General features: G+C 49.8%; 1 protein-coding gene across 11 annotated transcripts in view; it reads right to left on the bottom strand.

Moving 5' to 3' along the window:
* Positions 1 to 22676, bottom strand: part of LOC116601884 — a 57776-nt gene that overhangs the window by 6515 nt on the left and 28585 nt on the right. For 3 of the 11 annotated variants that reach the window (XM_048732238.1, XM_048732234.1, XM_048732233.1), the window contains exons 2-3: positions 4817 to 5149; positions 423 to 4704 (exon numbers count right to left, since the gene is read on the bottom strand). The exons of 1 other annotated variant lie outside the window; for it this stretch is intronic. In XM_048732238.1, coding sequence (XP_048588195.1) covers positions 423 to 449 — 27 coding nt within the window. In that variant the 5' untranslated portion in view covers positions 450 to 4704; positions 4817 to 5149. Of the gene's footprint in view, positions 1 to 422; positions 4705 to 4816; positions 5150 to 5288; positions 9937 to 22676 lie in introns of those variants that run through there. 7 more of the 11 variants (XM_048732241.1, XM_048732236.1, XM_048732235.1 and 4 more) reach the window with 4 other exon arrangements.

Here is a 22676-nt window from a genome sequence, read left to right as displayed (position 1 = left end):
GGGAGAAGGGGTCCAAAATCTTGAGACTCCCGCCTAATGCGGAAGAGTTGACAGGTATGCGACATGAATGCAAAAAAGCGAAGGACTAAAGCAAAGATTGTTCTTATCTTGTGTCAAATATACTCATAAAATGCAAAAGGGATTCTGTATTGTTCTTGGACGTCAGTGAATGATTAATACAAGTTTCACGAACCTTGTTACATACTTAAATTTTCTGTGACCTAAGGCCTTTGGCTCGAAGTGGTAAAACCGCTTTCATATGACATCGCATAAATGCGTATGAAAGAGCTTCATTCAGAAACATAACAGGTCTTTGCAGGCAAAAAATCAACTATTATAGAACACACAATCTCATATTTGTGTTATTTTAATCAACGAGCTCGAAATCCGTTTCTATGTTGGTGAATATTGGCTTACATTACCTTATTTTCGTTCGCGCCGCTTGCCATCTTGCTGAACTCTGTAATTTCTAGAAAGTAGACCGCTGACCAACACGACACGTGCTTTTATCTGATGTCATCTTGCACCTGACATCTTGCATCGGACATCTGACATCTTGCATCTGACATCTTGCATCTGACATCTTGCATCTGACATCTTGCATCTGACATCGTGCATCTGACATCTTGCATCTAACATCTTGCATCTAACATCTTGCATCTAACATCTTGCTTGCATCTGACGTCTTGCATCTGACATGGCCCCTATGGGCTTCCGTAGTTGACCAACAATTTAGTAAAATACTAAAAACTATTACTCATTACTTAGCACCTTGGATTTCTTTTAAAAGTTTCTTTAAAAATACATGGGTTGTGTCCAAAAAATACCACCCTCCTAATTCTAATTACTGTCACACTTGAAAATCCATAGTCAACGCCCTGTGGTCACACAAGTAAACTTGCACCCAGAGTAGGTTGTTCAAGTTTAAGCCCCCTCTCTCTCTAGCTTATTTTTTTTATAAGTGCTTTTATTGTTTGATACATTCACTGTACGCCGCTGCATATTGATCACACGTGAAAATATTGAGAAAATGAAGTATAATCTATGTAAAATCTCCGGCTTTATAGTAGACCCTTGGTATGAAGTACCTGCCTTGGAGAACAGTTTAAAATAACTTAAATACCTCGTGATTTTGATAGAAAAACAGAGGGGCAAAGTTAGAAGTTCTCTATTCAATTTTGTATCAAGTAAAACTTTCACACTAGTGTTTTAGTTGCTGTACTTAGCTTATTACAACTCATTAGCATCGAGTCGACGGTGCTTCCCGGGTCTGTGTTCAGCGTTTAGTGAGCTATAAGTGCGTGTTTTTCGATATTGAATGTGGCATATTATTTCCGGGATGTCAAACAGCTTCAAAGAAACGGCGCCGCCATTTTGTTTCAAGTGATAGCTTTGCATACAAATATCAAGGTGGAGGGGGTGGGTACTCTGCTGTGATTGGATAATTTCTTTATTAACAAAATGCATCCAATTTTGGTTATGATCCTAACTGGTTACGGGTGTTCGGAAAACAAAGACCCGTAAAACGAAGACCGAAGATCTGGCGGAAAACAAAGACCGAAGATCGAATACCTGAGAATAAGTAAAACCTTTAAGAAATGAAAATGAAAATCTACTAATTATGTAATGCCTTTTCGAACCGGAAGAAGACAAAAACAAAGGGGACCAATACATTAAATGTGCAAAGAGGCAGCCTAGTTTACATGGCCCCAGAGCTATTTTAACAGCACCGATGTCTATACGTCAACTCCAAACGAGCGATGTTTGGTCACTTGGGATGCTTTTGTTTATGCTGTGCAACCCAGAATTAGATTATCCATATGATCTGGAGCTACGGCAGATAAAGAGATAGAGAGAGGTGGTCCGTCGAATGGAAAAAAAGAAGGGAGCGTTTGGCGACAGATTAATCCATATTCTTCAGCCCCGCCATAGAGACAGACAACGGCCAGGTGTGGAAAGCTTTCTTGACTTCCAAGGGTGCTATTGGCCTTCAGCTGGTCAACGCTCCATCTCCGGTTGTCGCTAGACTTGCGTAAGTAGCGATTGGTTTTACAATTACATGCGAAATAATTCCCAAGTTATGTCTGATTTTGAAAAAATTCGGGTATAACCATTGAATTGTACAACAACCATCTCGCATTGTGTGTTAGACTTCCACTTTGTCATGCTTGTTGTCTTTAGACGATATTCCCACAATTGGCCGGGGAATGCATTTTTCGAAGAGGTGGCTTATAAGTGGAGGCGCATCATGTGGCCATGGTTATATCACCGGGGGTCTCCAAATAGCTATGTGACTTTTTCAAAATGTTGCTATTTTACTTATCACACCCGCAGGATACAGAGTGGGGACACCAACATCAACATCAAGGAGGAGTTTGTAGAGCCTGGCACGCTACTTTTGGAAGAGTTGTGTTTACGTTCGGGATTATTTCTTATGACGTTATTAGCAACTAACTTTTTTATTTTGAAAATTTATTAAACTTGTCGCGTAAATGTTATAGTTTTATGAAAATAAATATCAATGTTTTAAACCTGTTTTGTTTCTTCTGCACAGGCTCTATTTCCACACGTCCCTGTAACAGAGTAAAAACTATGAAACCGGATGCACGCTTGCTACACCGACTTGGTCCTGTTGACCAAGTCTCATATTACACGTCACATGATATGTCCGCTCAAGCACGGTTCGGAAAGTTCTTGCCCAGTACGTGAGTTTTTAAAAGAACGTGGTTGACGAAGATATGAGAAAAGCAAAGTTTACCTTACTTAGAGCGATCTTTTTGTCCAAAAGAGACCGAAATTCTCATTGCGTGCCTAGGGGGAGCAGGCTCAAACAGGCGGGGCGCGAGGGGAGAGTGCAAACTGTGGACCTGGCCACCAATCACTCCAGCGAGGATGTCCTTAGCATCCTGAAATCGAAATTTTCGGCGCTCCGTATTGAACTGAGTTGCCAAAGAGGTAAGTGTTTGGATATTTATAGCATATAATTGCATTAACCCTATCGGACATCTCAGTACGTGAGTTTTTAAAAGAACGTGGTTGACAGTAGTAATAATAGTATACATGGTCTGCTTATGGTCTGCTAGGGTAGGGGTGGTCAAGACGGGCTGTGGTTGGTGGATATATGGTGTGCCCTGTGACGTCACAGCCGGCGTTAGCCAATGGGAGGCGAGGTATACGGTGAGGGGTGGTGACGTCACGGGTGAGGTTGGGATTGGCCGGGGCGCCGCGACGTCACGGGTGACGTCAGCGCGGGAAAGGATATAACGGCGCGAGGAGAAGGGTGAAAGCCACCTCACACAGTAGAGAGAAAAAAACATGGCTGAGACGAGAGAAATGCAGCACCTTGAGGAGTTGAAAGAAAAAGGGTACGAGAACCAGCGGCGCACGAGGGAAGCCCTAAAGGCAGAAGAAGACCCCGAGAACCCTTGGGATGAAGCAACCCTCGATAGAGCAGTGCACGTGGAACTGGAAGCGTGGACAGAGCACGCGGCCGTCTGGGGGGAGGGTCACGAGTGGGAAGAGTGGCTGAAGATAAGAAAGGGTGTGGTGGCAGCGTACAAGGGGAGGGAAGCACGGCGGGTGAAAGCGCTAGAGAAAGACTACCAAACGGCGCTGAACAAAGGTATGGCTGTCTGCCGCTGTATAAACCCAGAAGATTCAGGGTGTATCCCACCACCCCGCCCAACCGGGTTGAACATCCCGCCACACCACCCCGCCAGTGGGATGCGATGGTTCAAAGAGCTCGACGCCTACATACAAAGCGACAGCCCAAAAGGCCGGGGGAAGCCAAAAGAAGAAGGGGAGGAAGAAGGGGAGAAGAAGGGAGAGGAAAGGAGGCCCGACGCCCGTGACGTTGAGAAACTGTTACAGGCCGTCAACTACTTCACCTACAAGGTGACGGCCACGGCCATCGATGGGTACATGTACAAAAGTGACGCGCGTGAGAGCTACTTCACCGACCCAGAGCGCTACAGGCAACGTTAGGACAGGTGTTTCCACCATGTCCAGTCGACTGCGAGCCAGGCCATTTGGTTCGGGTGTAAACTACTGACTACGGTGATGAGGGTCCCCCCACCAGTACCGCACCTTCAGGAGTACATCGCACGGACGCTGGAGCTCCTTACCCCTGACGAGCTGATAATAATGATGCAAGACTGGGTGGATGGTAATACATGTGTACCAGAGCTGATGAGTGAGGGGGAGAAGAGGAGGAAGGCAGCCCTCCACCTCGTGCGTGAAGTTGCTATTGGGATAGTGGAGTCGTTCCCCTACACCGTGTAGGGTGTGGAAAAAGAGGACACTAGTCTTATGCTTGTAGTAGTGGTTTTGTGTATTTTTTAATAAAAAGAGTGTAACGGAGAAGTTGTTTTGTTACAATACAATTACTTCTACCCTATCAATCACCATCTTCGTAGTAAGTGTTCATCACCAACCCCGTGATAAAGCGTTGGAACCCTTCTATATCTTCATCCGATAGGAGGTATGCAAGGTCAGCAGGGTCCTCTATGGAGTCTACACGTTGCTGAACCACTGCGCTTATGTAGGAGCTGACCTGCTCGTAGGTCCTTAGGTACCCGATAATAGAGAGTTCATCCGGTGGGAGGTATGCGAGGTCGGCAGGGTTCTTTGGGAGGTCTATATGTCGCTGGACCACTGCGTTTATGTAGTTGGCCTGCTCGTAGGTTCTTGGGTAGATTCTTGGGTCTACAAAAGAAGAAGAAAAAGGGTGGTCGTTTACCGACATACGCTCCAGCATAAAACGCTCCAGCGTAAAGGGTTGGTCTGGAGGGGAGGAGACCTCCACGTGCAGGGCTACCTCTGGTCCTTGTAAGGGGTCGGGTAACGCTGTTGTGGGCTGTGGTGGTGGTGGTGGTGGTGGCGGTAGTGGTGCTGGTGGTGGTGGTGGTGGTGGCTGGACTAGGCTTAGGCGTAGGGGTGGTAGGGGCGGTAGTCCTCTGCGTTGCAATAGGTTACGTTGCATTAGGTTCTGCCTGCGCTCCTCTGTGCGGCGGGTGGTGGGTACCCGTGAGAAGGGATTGGGTGACTACCTCCTGCGTCGCCTTCGGTTGGGGGTTGGGAAGGGGCGTATTGTCCTCCCGCGCAGATCGTAGATGACTTGTTCACTGTATTCCACTGTCCGGTCCACAACCTGCGGGGGGAACGGTGTGTTAGATGTCTTTCTATGCTAGCAATACCAACAGTAGTACTAGCAGTACCACTAGTGCAGTCCCCACCGAGTTTATTATGTAAAGTAAGTATCTTAACCGTTTCTCTTCCTCTCGTATCACCTGTTGTTCGTTGGGTGGTGGTGGTTGTGGTGGTGGTGGTGGTGTCACCGCTTCCCTGTCCACTTCTTCTTCTTCTTCTTCTTCTTCTTCTTCTTCTTCTTCTTCTTCTTCTTCTTCTTCTTCTTCTTCTTCCGGCGTTGTTGTTGCGGCGCTCGTTGCTTACTTGTTCTATGGCTAGTGCTATTTGTTGGATCTCCGGACCATTGTCGGCACGACGTTCCACGTTGTTGCGGTGCTGGTTGCGACGCTGGTTGCGTGCCTGTTCTAGGGCTAGTGCGATTTCTTTGAAACGGTACTCTTGGGTGCCGCGTTCTGCCCAAGTCATGGGTGGGTATCCCACCAGTTGTCCTCCGTCCTCATCCTCGTCATCCGTTTCTTCGTCAGTATCATCGTCTTGTTCCAGGTCGCGGTTCCAGGGGTGGTCGCGTGCTACCCATCCTATAGGGCCTCGTGCGTACTCCTCCCATAGGCAATGGCCATAGGGAGGTGGTGGGACCTCGGCAGAGGCGTCGTAGTATTCCCATGACCATTTACCGGCTGGGCAAAAGTTCCATGCGGCATTCGACTCTTTAAAAGCGTGGACGAAGGGTTGTGCTGCGGGCATCCCAGGCTGAACGAGTCCGGCTTCTATATTTTCCATGAAGGCGATTCTATCGCTTTCGTATTGGGGTCTCTTGTCGTGTTCCCCAGGGGGTGGTGGTGGGATGACGTTCTCCCTGAGCCAATGGTACTCGTTGTTTGCGTCTATTTCCCAAAGCCACTCGCCGTACTTGGTGATCTCGTTGTTGTATTGGTGGGACAAAGTGCTTGTGGAACGGCGTGGGAGCAAGAGGGGGAGCTCGAAGTCGTGACGGCCTTCCTTCTCGCATATCGTCTGGGCGATGGGCGCGCACTTTCTGCACACCACCCCAATAAAAAAACGTCCCCTGTAGTGGGCTGGGTAGAGTGCCATGAATTTTTTGTAACGGTCGAAGGCGGGTTGTATTTTAGCCTTCTCCTCCATAATAATCTGCTCTGCTGGGTGGTCTTTATACTTGGGGTTAAAGTTACTGTCAACCCATAGGACGACTTCTTTGGTCGTAGGGGGGGAGGCTTGCCTGCAGTGTGGGCAGGTGATAGTCTCGGTGCGGTGGAAGTGTACCCATTTCCAGAAGCATTGTTGGTGGCATACTTGTCCACAACAGGGTAGACGGTCCAATAGGGTGAGGGATGTGTTGCTGGTAACCCTGTCGTCTTGGCAAATGACACATGCCATCCCCTCGTAGTTGTCTCTTGCTAGTTCGCAGAGCTTTTTAGTGGCAGGCTCTAGGCAGGGTGTCATTTTACTCTCAGCCATGGTTGTGCTGGTGTGAGAGTGTTTTTGGCTATCGCGGGGTGACGTCAGCTCTGACGTCGTGGGGAAGTGTGCTGTGGTTGGTCTAGGTTTTTTTGTGACGCTACTTTCTTATTGGCTTAGGTGTCCCTTTTGTGACGCAACAAAGTGTGTGATTGGTTGGCGTTGTATCCCTGATGCTGATTGGTCTGTAGTGGGTTTCTCCCTCTATATAAAAGGGTGAGGCCTTGCTACCGTGTCTCTTTATGCCTCCATGGCACCAGTGTGGGAAGAAGCTTTCACCTCGTTTGTCCGGGGGTGTTCGTTTGGGGTTGGGCTCTTTTTTGGTGCACGTGTTACTTTTTCCCTATTGTGTTGGGAATTTACGGAATGGCTACAGGGAAAGACCCCTGTGAAAAGCAAGAGGGTGGAAGATGGGTCAGTGGATGGGAAGAGTGGGGGATGATTCCTGGCGTGATAGACTACACCAAGTATGTACTGTACGGGCCCTTCTACGATACAGTTTATGGCCCCTTTGAGCCTTGTGTTGCGCAAGAAGGTGTCTTCCAGAACATCACATGTGTCCTTGACGAAGATGGGTTTTATGTGGATGGCGTGTTTCATTGCAAGGAGGTGGGGTTCTTCCATCACAATGATGAAGTGGTTGGCAGGCACTTCACTTTCCCAATGAGGTACAGCGAGCTCTCCCAAAAAGATAGGAGGATGGCACGCTATGTCACACGGCATGTCACAGGGCTGACTTTTGATCTCACCCCGGGCTCCAGCATCCCCCACGCCGAGCTTGAGCGTGTCGTCAAGGGATGGTATGACATCTACGGTCAAGGAGGGATTGTTGGGTACAAGGGTGGCAGCTGCGAGCGTCGGCTTCTAATGGGACTTTGCATTCCTTTCGTGAACTTGGAGGTGTTTGGTTGCCCCAAGTACCAAGAGTTGCATGAGCACTATAGCAACGCACACGTAAGCTTTATGACGGAGGCGCACGAGAGGGCATGCGGCCATCATTTCTATTCAACCTTCTCCGATACCCCCAAGCACTGCCCCAAGGCTGAGGTCTACTTGTTTGGCAAGTGGCTTAAGACCAATCAACGCTGAGTGTGCATGTTCACCGACCCTGAGAACTGCCGCAGCTACGAGAAATGGGAGGAGTGCTACCACCTCCAAAAGGATGTAGAGGAGTGTAGTAAGATATGGAAATGTACCCACCCTGTGTGTGGTGGTATGGGTGTTGTGAAGGAGGGGGGAGAGGGGGGTGGGGAGAAGAAAAAGAAGAAGAAGAGTGGGTGGGGTGAGTTAGTGTTGCTAACTAGAACCTACTAGTAAGAGCTACTACAGTACACATGTATTAAGGTGTTTTATTGCTATTAAAAAGAGGTCCTACACCGCAGTGTATTGTCTTTTTTAAAGGCAATCCCATCTCAGCCTTGTTTTAGCTACTCGTTTCCTTAGCCTGGTTTTAGCCACCCTTCTTAGCCCACGCCCAGTTTGCTTTGGGGTGGGTGGTAAAAGTTTCGGGGTTGGCGGTAGCGATGGTAGTGGGTACAGTGGTAGTGCCCGCCGTGGTCGTTTAGCTTTTGGTTTTTGCGTCCTTGGTGTACTGTAGGGTGGTGTTGGTAAGGCTGGTCCACTATGTGTTACCCCAAAGGGTGTGCTTGGTGAACTGCTTGGTGGTGAAGGGAGGCCAAGGGGCGTCCTAAGCTGGGCACCAGTCTCTTTATTTCCACCCTTCCCACTGTCCTTGGCTTGTTGTATCCAATCTAGCCATTGCGTCAACGCAGTGTTGTAGAGGCGTACTTTTGTCTCCAATGGTAATGTTTTGTTGTTTAAGATCTTCTGTATATCTTTGTCCAGCCGTGCCACAATCTGCAGTTGGGGTGGCATGGTAGTCTTCTCTTTAGTCACGAGTAGGTTGGCCATGTGCTCGGGCACCAAAGCCATGCGATAGGCTCCCCCTTTTTGTGTTGACATGGTGGCTATCTCGGTTGGACTGAAGGGGATGGCGTTCCCCTTCACCCTATTTATAGGTTTTTTTATATTTTGTTGATAAGTTTGTTAATCAGGGGTACCCCCGCGGTCGCCCCCACGGCACCTAGTAGGAGTGGAATACCCCAACCCCCTCGTTGGCTTACGAGCACTTTTTTCCTCTCCCTGGCTGGTAGTCTTTTGTCTGCTAGGGCGCGTATCCGGTGTTTGTGGACACTTAGTTTGTTTCGCTGGGCCCTGCTGAGGGGGATGTTGCCTTTTAGCAGGTTGTGGGCGATTTCCCCTAAGGCGTTCACTTGCTCACCAGAAGCTTTTTTTAAAAGATGTTGTCTCGCTCTACCTTTGCTAACCGAGAGGTCGTTCAGGAACTTTGCGTTTCTCTTCAGCCGGCGTGACATGGTGAAATGGTGTTGGTGGGGTGTCACCCCACTTTTTATAGGGTAGCTACAACCATGCAGGGTCAATCTTATCCAATTTGCGTCCTGTCACCCAGAGTTTCCGGTAACGACCACCCCGTTGTGTCGTTCTACCAACGTTCAAGCCCCTACGGGGACGCCGTTTACGGGGTTTACGTATGGTACGTCTTCTTAGGGGGCGTGCCATGGTGAATGCGTGCGAAACCCATCAATAACCGTACATCCCAATACGGGCCATCGCTTTATCGTGGTCTGAGAGCTGGGACCAAGGCTTCGACCCGGGGAAGACCCAGCCACCCCGTTGGCTGTGGCGCAGTCTCCTCCTGTAAGGTGCCCTCCTCCTTTTTATGCGTGTGGTGCGTTTGGTGCGTTTCCTCGCAAAGCGTCCGCTCCTTCTCAGGGCCATGGTGGAATGGTATGGTTAGTGTCGGTGCTCTGTTATTTATTTAAAAAAAATGCTTTTCCGTGTCCTGGAGAGGCTATCCCCAAGACCTTTCCATTCGTCGGCCGTTTGCCCAAAGATCGTAGGGTCACCGGGTTTTCTACCTCCACGCTGTCTTACCCCCCTGCCCCTTCGCCTGTAGCGGTGAGGTCGCCTTCTTTTCTTGCACACTGTCTTCTGCCTAGCGCAACGGGTCCGGCTCCTTCTCACACGGCGCCCCATAGTGGAGTGGTGTGGTGGTATTTGTTGTTTGCTATTTATGGGTTTACACCGAAACGGATCTCCATGATAAGTCCCCTACCGTACAGCCACCCCCGCCACCAACTTGCTGGTTGTTCACACGTTGGGTGGTGACGCAATTTGTCTTGGTGACGTTGGTCCCATCTGCACGGCGTCTTTTACGGGTAACACACTTTTTCGTGGTTGTGGTCGTCCTCCCACCTCTTCTTCCTCCCCCCCTACCACCTCTACCTCCTCCCCCACCCCCGCCATCCCCACCCCCACCACCCCCATCCCCCCTAGCTCGCCGTCTCGCTCCCCTACGGGAGGAGGGGGTGCTTCCGGAGGGTGTGGGGGGTGTGGAGACCGTGATACTGTCCCGTGATCCTCTTGGCCTCACCATTGTGAGTGTGGAGGGTGAACCGTAGCTGCCTGGCGAGCGTGTCCGGCTTTGGTTGGCCGTTGTCAAATAGTCAACCGTAGATGCTTCGGAGCTGGGTTGTGGAGTGAACGATGAACGGTTCCTTGCCATCCAATCTCGGAACCGTGCGAAGGGACGGTCCTGTGGTGGTGATTTTTTCTTAGTACTAATACGCCCCGAAGTACTCGACGCTCGTTTTGGGGGCCCCACTCTCTTTTTCCGCTTTCTGGCCGGGTCGCTGTTCACCCTCCAGGGTGATGATGGCAGAGTTATGTCGGGTAGCCCCGTCCAAGGGGGAGTTGGTAGTGGTATGTTAGGTGGGCTCATTGGGGTCGAGGCTGATAGGGGGGAGAGTGTTGGTGCTAGCGGTGTCGGTTGTGATAGTGGTGGTAGTGGTCGTGGTGACCGCTGCGACGGTCGCGATGGTCATGATGACGATGATGATGATGATGGTGATTTGTTGGACGAAGAGAGGGACGACACCCCTTCAGGGGGTGTGGGGGGTGACATCCCATGGCGCCGGTTGAACCTCGCTTCAGCCCTGTACCTGGCGCGGGCGTACCCTGACGCCTCGCGCCTTGCGCTTGCCGTAGGCCGTATGCGGGTCGTCGGGGTCCACCCACCCCTTGGACCTCTTCCTCTTACGTTGGGCATCGTTGACTGAGGTGCTACCCCCCTCCTTACCTTCTATATATACAGATTCACCTTTAGAGTCCTTGGGTAGGTAAGCGTACATGGGTGACTGGTCTGGTAAAATGTGGGAACGGAGACGGAGGGTGTCAGGGGTTTTTTGGTGGAAGTCAATCAACAAACAACTATGAGGCTCTTTAGTGGCTTGGTCGTAGGCGTCCATGACATAGTCTAATTGCCCCGGGAACGCTTGCTGCGCGAGCGTACGCACCCCTAACTTGTTCCTAGGGTCTTTGAACATCACAAAGAAATGGCTATTGATCGACGCTGTGCGTGATTTCCCCCCAGGGAATAGGTTCTGTGAGATGAATATGGTCGTGATGTCATGGTGGTGGGATTCTTGGGTGAAGATTTTCAATGCCCTATCGATTTGGTCCATCAGATCGTCTATGATGAGCAAACCAGGGGTGTCGTGTCTCCCAAACAGTTCGGTGACAGAGTCGGGTAGTCCTTGGTGGAATTCAACCCCTAATTTTTTCTGCATCCAATCGTATTTAGGTTGCCATTGACCGTAACAACAAACTACTTTGCGGAATTGTTTGTCGAAAGCCTTAGGGGCTTGTCGCAACAAGTTCTGTACCCATGTTGTCTTCCCCGATTGGCTTGGCCCCACAACCATAATGGCACAGGGGCAACGGAACCGTCGGTCCTCCATCCTGGGGTGGGGATAGTTTAGTGTCGTCCACTTTGTCCTACCCCTCGTATATATAAGCAGTGGGGAATAATGAGACAAGACACAGGGTACCCATTACATGTTTTTTATTGTAATTGTCTACTCTATACTAGGGCCACATCCACAGGTTATGATTATTATAATTATTATTATTATCGTCCCCGTGCACTAAATGGTGTTGTTTCACAGCGCACTGGCGCCAAGGGCACCGCCTGCGTTGGGTGCCGTGTTTGCTTGCGCCATGACACACCAGGTCGTGTACAAACGAACACACTACTTGGTCGTTCCAATTGTGCTGACTACCAAACTTTGAGACGATTCCCCTTAGGGTTTCCCCACGGGTGCGGTGGTACAAGAAAAATAGGCAATACTGTCCACATACGGCTGAGTTTCAAGCTTGGGGACGGTGCGGGTTTGTTACCAACCGGGGGCGCAGGGCGCAGAAGTCTACCATAACCTTGCCATATGCTTCTGGACCAAACCCAAAACTGTCGAACCATTCGCAGCGGTCTGGTGTGAAGAAGGCTGCTAACCAGTGGGTGCCAGGCCTACCACTCGGGTCGGTGTTTATAATGTATGCTGAGTAGTCGTACCCATTCTCTGGGATAGTGGTAGGTAGGAGGTCCGACGGATATACCCCTTCGAACACGGGCTCTATGTAACGGTCACTGAGGGCTATTGCCTCCAACTCCTCTGTGGACATTGCGTCCAGTTGGAGGTCAGCATTCATGTCTTCTTTTTTTCTCTGGTCCTTTTACCCTTGGATGGTGTACATTATATTGTGGGCACTGTCTATTTCCATGGTGTTGTTGAACTCCCCGTACAGCACTACTGTGAGCACCTCGGCAGGGGCCGTACTGAAGTTCAAGTCCAGTGACACCGTGCTTTATACTGTGGCTGAAAGTACCCGGATGACGCGTTTCCTGCGGACGTGAGGTCATAGACGACCAAACCGTACCCGCCAAAAAACTCTTCTCGCGTGATGTTCAGGCCTTTTGCGCGGGCCGCTTTCCCATTTATACCCTCGTGCATCATGTAGTACAAATCTATGGCGTCCCCAGCGTTGTTTTTGATGTTAGTGAAGGGGAACTCGACCCCATTCACCCGTAGCTCAATGTTAGTGACGTTCGTAAAGATGAAATTGAAGGGGTTCTTTGTGAAACTCCCAGCGTAGGCCTCGTTGGTGATGATACCAAATACCATTCGCTTTGGGATGAGCCCATTCCATAGATCGTTGAATCTTTTGGTGAGTTTCCCATTCTCAACCTGCTCCGTTTTGACTACAGCCGTGGTTACAGGGTACTTGGCCAATTTATGGTGCACCAGCTCGTTGGCGTGGGTTAGCGCTACCGTATCTGTTGGGGTGACGTGGTACAAACGGAGGGTGGAGCCTGGGGTGATGACGAACTTGCCACTCCCCATGAGGGCAAAGGCTGCTTTCGACATCTCCAACCTGATCTTCATTGGGACACCACTCAACAAGTACCGTCCGCACTTAAAGATATCAATGTGTAGGTTGACGATGAGGCCAACTTCCACACTTTGGGCTGTGTAGGCGGCGCGTTTTTTTAGGCCTTCGTTCGTTGCCCCACCCCCCGCCACTTCGGCGACGTCTATGTGGCCGGCCGTATCTTTGTGCCAAAGACTACACCCTAAGAAGGAATCTTGCCCCTCCCTGGTGTAGTTTAATAGGTTACTGATGTAGGATTTGAACGGATACGAGTCCGTTTGTAAGGTGACAGGGATGTTATTCAACTCAACCTTGACTTGTCTGAACATTGAATTGCCAGCGTTGTTCACAAAGGCGGCATGCTCACCGACAGTGAGGTTCCCACCACCGACCTTGGTGATTTTGACTTTCAGTTTTATGTGTGTTTTTTGGAGGTCAATGTAGGTGGTGGTAGGGTGGATGTACCACTCGATGTGGTCGGAGCTTTCATCGGTGGGGGTGTAGGGGATAAACTTCCCATCTTTCAAGGCCACGTCTGTGGCTGGCATGGTGAACAACCCTACACCAGGGTTAGCCACCTGCTGTGACCCCGAGAAAACAGTGGCGACACTCATGGTAGGTGGGAGAGCTCTTCTTCGTGGCAAGGGTGGGTGTGAACTGGGGGTGTGACGTCACCTGTGGGTAGTTTTATCTTTTTCCCCTAGCCGAAGACATCCATAGGCCTTGCCCCACCCCTTTGGCGTCTGTAGGAGGGTGTGACTCTACGGCGGCGGCGGTGACTGGGTTGGCTTCTCCTTGGTTTTGTGGGGGTGCTCCCGAGGGGTACAGTTTTTGGCATAATTTTTACTCTATGGGAAATTTGTCTTTTTGTGCTAGGGGAGGCGGTTTTGAACGTCGTATGGCCAATAGGGGTGCTCCCTGAGACGTCAAAGGGTAATTCTGTGTGGAGTGAACCGAGGCCACCTCCTGTTTGTACCACCACAGGGTAACCGCTGAACGCTTCACCGTGGTTGTTTCCCCACCCCAATTGTCCAATGGGGGCGCCTTGGAACGCTTGGCTCCCCATCCCCCGTTGCTCCAAATCGATGAAAGGGGGTGGGTTGCTGATGTTATATCCTCTTATTGTACCAGCGTCGGCTATTGCGTGGGAGCCGCTCCCTTTTTGCCCACCAAAGAGAGGGCCAAGGATAGGACTAAGGAGAGGGGCTAAGAGAGGTGCAGCTAGCCCAGCTAAAACGCTCATGACAGTGCCGTACGCCGAAAATGAAGTGTCACCTCAAAGCTCCCCGACAAGAATGGTATTGTTCTACCCGTGTCGTCTGTTATATAGAGGTGGATCTCGTCGATGAGTTGTAGGCGTAGGGGGAAGTAGAATGGCCGGTCGAAAACCCGTTCTACACCCCTCTCACCAGGTTCCCCCTTGTCGACCATCACGCGTAATACATTCCGGGTACTGCTCCCTAGGATGTAGTTGCTATCGGTGATATTCGAGTACAAGTACATGTTTTGGAAGGATTTGATGTCGAAAACCGGGTGAGACCTGGATGGGTACTCGCGGATATTTGCACTGTTCGGCGGTTGGGGGAGGGAGCAATCAAACACAGTCCATTGAGGCAACAGATGCGGACTAACAACCCCCTCCGGCAGATTCGGCGCCTCTCTCTCAGTGATGGGATAGTCAGGGGGGAGGGCACCCCTTATCACTATAGGGTGGGAGACACCCCCTACGTCGTTTGGGGGTGATAACGTGGCGTAGAATGGCCCCTCATCAGAGAGACTGGCGTCAGTGTAGCCAAGTCTCGCCCCAAGCCGCCTCCGCATCAACACACGGCTACCCCAGCCTACTTTGAACACCACTTTCTCGTTGTACTCGTCGGGTACCATTCCTAAATCCAGGTAATTCTGTTGTAGCGCTTGCCTCGTGGTTTGCCTAGACGTGTTAAAGCCGTCGATCGCTACCCGTAAGTTTTCGGTCAACTGCAACCAATTGGCCATCTTCGATTGCCGGAGGGTCACCCGGTGCCATTGATAGTAAGGCACAGCTGTCGAGGAGGGGGAGGCGATTTGGTGGTCTAGGTGTTTGCACATAACCCAGATGTCGTGCTCGTCGGGGGAAAAGGTGTTGTAGTGGGGTTGGTAGTTAACGGAGGCGACCCCCACCTCCCACCTCCCATCACGTAGGTCAAGCGTCTGGGAGCACCTCACAACAAAATCACCAATCTCACCCCCTTCCTCCCTGTCAGAACTGGACACGCAAAATATGTACTCTCTATTCGTCATCGCTCAAGCGAACCGGACGGGTTGGAAATGCAATGTCCCCACCACTGCGCCGGACTGGAATGAGATGGGTTGCCCTTTATCGTCAGTTATATAGAAGTGGACCCTATCCACGAGTTGGGTGCGTACCGGGAAGTAATAGGGCACGGTGAAATCCCGCTCCACAGCACCGCCATACCCCCCTTCGGGTGTTATTACACGCAAGAGATTGCTGTTATCACTCCCTATGACGAGGTTCCCCTCGGACATGTTGGAATACACGTACATGTTTTGGAAGGGTTGTAGATTTTCGATGGTGATGTCGGACTCCTTGGAGGCAAAGGGCCGGGAGGTCGGTGGGTAGAAGTCCCCGGAACCCGGGAACAAGCTCAAAGCATCATAACTAAAGGGGACCCAGTTCAACAGAGTTCTGTGTGCTTCGGTTGGGCCAAACTGGTAATCGGGTGGGAGGACACCGTCGTTAGGGTGCAATTGCATGACCCACTCCCCCGAAATCCATTGCCTGTACCCTATCGCCATAGCCACCCGTGGCCGTAGGAGAAGTTGGTTCCCTTTCGCTATTGCTATGTTGGTCTGTCTCGTCAATGTATCTATTGCAACAAGCACATCCACCACATTACCTTGGCCAAGTTGCTGTCTCACTTTCACCCTACCAGCGTTGAATTGGTCTACCGCTTTCTTGAGGTTGAAGGCGACTTGATGCCACTTTGGGGCTTGGAAGTCATCCAGTTTGATGTGCGTCCATTTATTATTTATTTTATCTTGGGGGATAAGGGCGCTAGGGTTGTCTTTGTCAGCCCAACTGGCATACCAATCAGGGTCAGGGGTCTTATGGTAGATCCAAATATCGCTATCCTCGGGTGGGAACTTCAACCATGTCCTAGGGTAGATAAGGTGCACCAACCCCACTTGCCACCTCCCACTACGTAAGTCAAAAGTTTTTGGCGTCCATATGGTGAAATCGCTGATGGTGTTACCAGGGAGAGCACCTTCGATGGCGTTGCTGGGTAACGTTACGTAGAATTGCTGTTGGTCCGTCATGGTGCATGGGAAACTGAGGGGGGAACGCACGACTCATGCGATTTTATGCATTTGCTGGGCAGGTACCCAACTATTGTACTTGGCAGGCCACCCGCGCCACTTCACAAGGTACTCTCTCCCCCTCCCCTTCCCGCGTGTCTTGACTATTTTCTCAATGCGGTACAGTTCTTTCTCCTCGTCGATGTGGACAGGTTGCAGTTCGGGTTCGTAAAACCGCCCCTCCAGCCATGACCCGTCGTACTCGCGAAGACGGTACGCATAGTCTTTTTGTTTTGGGTCGTTGTACCGCTGACCCACCGTAAACACCTCTTCTGTCCAGTTAGGGATATACCCTTTGGCAAAGATGTGCTTGACTTTACTGATCCGCACTTTATCACCAACGTAAAATTTTGGTGGCAGCCTCTTTTTGGCTTTCACCCCCGTCTTTTTTCCCCCATACAGGACACCCCACACCTCCTGGGCATCGTCATACGTAACTACATCCGCGGGGGCGCGGCGGATGCTACGGTGATAGGAATGGTTGTAGTTATTAACCAACTCGGGTAACAATTCGATGTACCGACGGGTCTCCTTATGGGTAAACCAGCGCTACATCCAAGTCTTAAGGGTACGGTTAAACCGCTCCACCACAGAAGCCTTCAGCTCACTACGCGTAGAGAAGTAATGGATCCCCTTGGATTTAAGGAACGCTTGAAAAGTCCGGTTCTTGAACTCAGTACCGTCATCCGTTTGAAGCTTCTCGGGTTGACGTCCACCTTTGAAAATGGTCTCGAACGACTTAACGATCTGGGGGCCTGTTTTGTCTTTCAAGGGGACAGCCCAACCGTACTTGCTCAACACGTCAATCGCAGTGAGTATGTATTTGTATCCATCATTGACCGAGCTATACGACTGCATATCACACAAATCCGCTTGCCATTGCTCATCCATCCCATTCACCACCACCCGTTGGCGCGAGTAACGCCGCCTATAGGGCTTATGGAGCGTGTAAGTGGATTGAGTCCGAAGCCATGCTTCCACTTGGGCCCGACTCACCCCTTTGGAACGTACCGCTCGGAGTAGTTTGCTCACTCCCCCCAAAGCTGCTGGACGATTTGGATCGTAATAGATTTGATAAAGAAGCTGGTCGATAGCTTTCTTGGTCATCTTCTTCTTCCCCTCCTTCTCCCCCCCTCCCCCCACCCTCCCCCTCTTCCTCTTCTTCGTAACATATTTTTTTTTTACTTTCGCTTTCGTTGGGGGCTTTGCCATCGAGCTGCGAGTCTCGAATGTTAATATTACCCCCGCAACACGCAAAGAGGCAGCGCATGCGCTCCAATGCCGTACGACAATCGAAACGTGGGTGGAGAGGATCCGCACCAAAGCAACCCATGTCGCAAGTGATACCCCAACTACCACCACCCCCTTATTTATGCGAAAAATAAGACACACACCACCACCGATGGGGGTACCTTCTTTTTTTATTATCATTACTACCGTTATTTAGTAGGCTTTACAGTAAGTAGTAACCATAGGGGTAGGTAGACACACCTCTGCGCACCCGTTTGTTATACACCATCTTAAAAGTTTTGTACGCTGGTATCGTGTGCAAGGTTCTTTTCTCTACATTGCGGTGAATGGTATAAGGGAGAGCAACGTGACGCTCTTCACCCTCCTCAGCCAAGAGTTCCATCATAGTCTTCTGGTTGACAATACCTGCTGTGCGGATGTTCAAGTGCAGTCCTTTTACCTTACACACAGATTTCCCACTGTAAGTAGTGTACCCATAACTCTTTGGACCAGTTGAAGAATAACAGTTAATGAAATCCCCTCCATCCAATTCGCTAGTCAAATCCCCTAGGTAGTCACCAAGGGGTGGCATCCACTCCCCAGGGCGTTGTAAAAAGATAACACTGTCCGTATCATGATACAGGCAACGTGGCCCTAGGCGTTTCATTACCCCAAACAACCTCAGCCGCGCAAACGCCGTGGTGAAGGCCGCCACTACAACATTAGTGTGTGGTTTCAACTCTTGGAATTTCTCCCCCAATTTATAGTGAACTTGGATAAGGTCATCGTTCACAATGAACACGTCGTTCACTTCGACACTATCGTTCACCAGCAAGTCGAAATACTCTATAGGCTCGCTAACGTATTTGGTGCGTCTTGGGTTGGGTTGTTCTCCGAACTTCCCCCACATACAATTTAAGGCCATCTTCGCCACACTACGGAGACCTGGGTTCTTCGCGACTTTCTCCTTGTCCAAACGGATACCTTGGTGCTGTTCGTACTCGTCGAGGTAACGCTGCTTGTCGGAATCGGTGTCGCACCACGCTGGCCACCCCGAGGCCTCCTGCTTGTATTTCAAAAAGGTATCGATATACCCCTTGAACAAGCGCTCCAACTTCTTCCAGTGCCATACCTCGTAAACACGGAGCACAGTGTAGCCTTCCTCAAGGGCCTTGAAGATCTCGGGGTGGCACCACGTCCCTGTAAACGCCCGCTCCTCATCCGAGTGGTTACAACCCCCTTGCCCCCCATCTCGGCACAGCGGAGACATAGTGGGAACATCAGTTTCTGGTTGACACGGATTGGGAGGACAGGGAAAAAGAGGTTACGGGGAGGTAACACACGGATTTTCATCAACCCTTTGTATACGTGGAGGTCCTCTTCAAAGTTCTCGGTGACAATGGCATCGGGGTGACCAACTGGGTACTCACACGTAGCGTTCACCCAGGGGTACAGCGATGTGAAGTCATAGTAGTGTATCCGCTCACCCTCCTCCACTTTCGCCTCATAATGCAATTGGATGGCATTAGTCCTACCACCAAAGAAGGCGTCACGGGGGTTGAGGGGGACCGAGTGTTCCACCTCCCCTACAATGGCTTGTAGTTTTACATCACTGTTCAACCGGGCATCGAATTGGCACTCCCAAACCTCCTCGTAATTATACCCTAAGGCCTTCAGACGCAACTCTGTAGCACGCGTGTGATCACGGAGCTCCCGCATAGTGGTGTGCGTTAAGGGGTTAACAGTATCGGGTAGGAAGCAAGTAGAGCAGCCATGGTAAAAACATCCTTGGTATTGGTAGACAGTGTAAGTGGCAGCTGCGTAACCATCCACCTTAATTCTACCAGCTAGGCGCACCTCCCCTCCGTTCCCCGCGTGTTGGATACACACCCCATCACCTTCACGGTGCTCCAGGTATTTCAACCACTGCAGTGCCTTCAAAGACTGCACATCGTGGCCACGATACCCACGTAAGGGGATTAGCCCAATTGCGCCCTTCTCCAAAAATCTCGAGCGTAAGATCCGACTCGACAGCGAAGCTATGGTGATAGCTATTTTAAATGGGTGGAGACCAACAGCATCCATGATAAGTTTATCGAAAGCCACCACAGCCTTCTTCAACACCTCAACATCCTGGTGACAGTAAATGGCGAGCTCCTCCCTCAAGTTGAACACCACCCCACGGGAAACTTGCTCCCGATGCCATTGGGCATCCTCTTCCTTCATACCCCGTAAGTCATAGTAACTCAAATCGGGCATTGGCCCAACATAGTCTTGGTGCTCGACAGTGTTAAAAAAGTGAGGAAAAACACCCTACTGGGAGATATGGTCGAACCCAAAAGCTTTGGGGAGTTTACTCAATGGCATCTGTAAGAAGTTCAAAGTGCACTTCATATCGATCTTCAGTGAGTCTACCTTCAAATGCATCACCTTCCCACCAGTGAAGATCACATTAGGTTTGATACCATTCTCGAAAAGGTACTCCAAAATAAAGTAGGAGTCGTAGCCTTTGAAGTTATGCGCCAGGCATGTGTACCAAACAGCCAGTCACAAAACGCTTGGATAGTGACAAAACTGTGTTTCCGGACCCCACAAGTACCACACTCCAAACGGTCCATCGGCCACTCCTTACACGTGTCGCACAGTTTTTGAGCACCCACAAAATTCGGCGTATGTTTCTCACCCAGTGGCATAGCCTCGACATCGAAGACGATAATGCGCATGCTATCGTCGTCGTCCTTATCCTTTGGTAGGGCATCGGCGCCTACCGTTACGTAACACAAGTGGCCAGGGGGGACCACTTCCTTGCAAACGGTACACTTGTACTCCCCGCATACATGTCCCCTCCCCTCCTTTTGGATAGCAACCATATCGATACGTTTGCCACATGTCTCACATTTATGGTATAGTTGGCAGTATGACCGTGGGGTGACATTCTTCTTACCAACTATCCCCCTAGGCTTAACAAGTTTATGGTTGTCAAAGCACTTGGGTGTACGGAAGTATCTGTTACACTCGGGGCAATACTTCCAATTCCAACGGTGGTCTTGTTCGGGCGGTGGTACTAAAGGGGAACAATCCAACTCACCGCAGCCATAACACAAGTTCACACACTTGTGCTGTTGTCCACTATCATACCCTTTCTTGCACACTGTACAATAATAGCAACGGCCTAGCAACCCTGGCATGCTTTTGACGTAGTCGAAATGACCCCTGGCATAATATAGGTAAAGCCTATACTTAGGGTCAGGTAAGTCTCCAGAGTAGATCACAGTGTTAGCATGCTCCCGGGACACCACATTCAACTCAAATCCTTGCCCTTCTAGATGACGTTGAAATTGTTGGATTTCAGGGATCCCACATGGCCCCTCGGGCACACCAGCCTCAGCATGCAACATCTTGGCACGCTCCGTTTGCAAGGGGAGCAAAGGGCCACGTGTGCGACCCCGTGTCGGTTTATACAACTTGGTGGCATTAGGGTCCTTAGTCAGACACGCCATACCAACAGCAATAGCGCGTGCAGCACACAACCCGTCACTGTTCTGAATGCGAATAATACTTCTTTTCCCCTTCCTCCAAATCGCACGTGTTCAATGTACAAGAGTTCTTAACATTGTTCTTCCCAGCCCCTGATGGGAGGTGGGTACGGATAACATGGAGCCTGAAGTCTCCCTCGAACACAAACTGTTGGTTAGATTGCACAACCGTCTCTATGACACCCATGATTCGTTGAGGGGTAAGTTGGTGACGGCGCATAAATGGTAACGCAATTGGGTTTCTTAAAGAGGGAGCGTCAATGGTGATACGCGCGTAATCATGCCCTTGGACCCCACGTAACGTATCGTCGAGCACCCTGTCCAATACTCCCTCCACATCTTCCAAAGCCTCCTCTATGGTATCACGCAAAGGTAAATCGACCTTTAAATCATAATCGGTGCAATCGGTGCGCATTTTAGTAGACCGTTTGGTGGATGTTTGCCGCAGTTCGTACACCACACTCTCCTTATCACTGTCAGCCTCTTCCTCCTCACCTCGGAATCGTACGGCCGCTTCACCCCACCACTGCCTCCACCTTTATGTCCCCCAGAAGGACCAGCTACGTCCAAAAAAGGGCCCTCGGAAGACACACAGTCATCCTCTAGGCTGCTATAATAGTTTATGTAGTTGAACAACTCATCGAGGGAAGCAAACTGGGGTGAGTCAGCAAGACTATCGTAGAAGAAATCTGGGGGGAGGTAGTTATCCTCCTCGATTGGGTCTGGTAGCACCTCCAACAAGCGTCTAAGCCAATCGTCACCGTCGTTGTCGTCACACCCATTTCCGTTCCCGTTGTTAACCATGGCTGGAACAGCCAAGGGGACTGAAACTCTAGTGAGAATACACCCTCTTTTATAGAACCAACCAGCCAATAAAACACTTTTTTGAAAACCATCCAATCATGACCCATGTCCTATAGGATATTATGACGTCACACACTATCTAGACCTACGATTGGCCATCCCAGCGGGCATAGTCAAGCATAGACCAACCAGAACCCTTCCCGATGACCTCACCACTGCTGTCTACACTGGACGAAAAAACGGATTTACACAACTTTGCCTATCGCGCAAATATGATGTAAATATCAGGCACTATATTTGGTGCCTGATTTGCTTTGGTAGTAAACGTGTATACAAATTTTATATTTGCATGTTGTGCAAACACTTTTCAAAGATCAACTTTGAATAATTTGCTTGGATGGTAAATTTGTATGTAAATTTCATGTTTGTATTTTGTGCAAATAACATTTCAAAGATCAACTTTGACTGATTTGCTTGGATGGTAAATTTTTATGTAAATTTCATGTTTTTATTTTGTGCAAATACAGTTCAAAGATCAACTTTGAATAATTTGCTTGGGTTGTAAATTTGTATGTAAATTTCATGTTTGTATTTTGTGCAAATACAGTTCAAAGATCAAATTTAGATTTGCATGGATTTACACTCACTAGATTATCTTTACTTATATCTGCAAGGTGTGTTTTAATATCACTTAGTGTTTGACGGTGACAGTCGTGTGCGACAAATTGTTTTGTTGTCGCTTTTAGTAGGCCAATATATAAAATCATCATCAAGATACTAGTGAAAATCGTCGAGTTTTTTGTGTGTGTTTCTTATACGCGGGTTTGATGGAAAAAA

Source organism: Nematostella vectensis, chromosome 9 (genome assembly GCF_932526225.1).
Source record: "Nematostella vectensis chromosome 9, jaNemVect1.1, whole genome shotgun sequence".
Taxonomy (NCBI): Eukaryota; Metazoa; Cnidaria; class Anthozoa; order Actiniaria; family Edwardsiidae; genus Nematostella; species Nematostella vectensis.
This window is presented reverse-complemented; position numbering and strand designations above follow the sequence as displayed.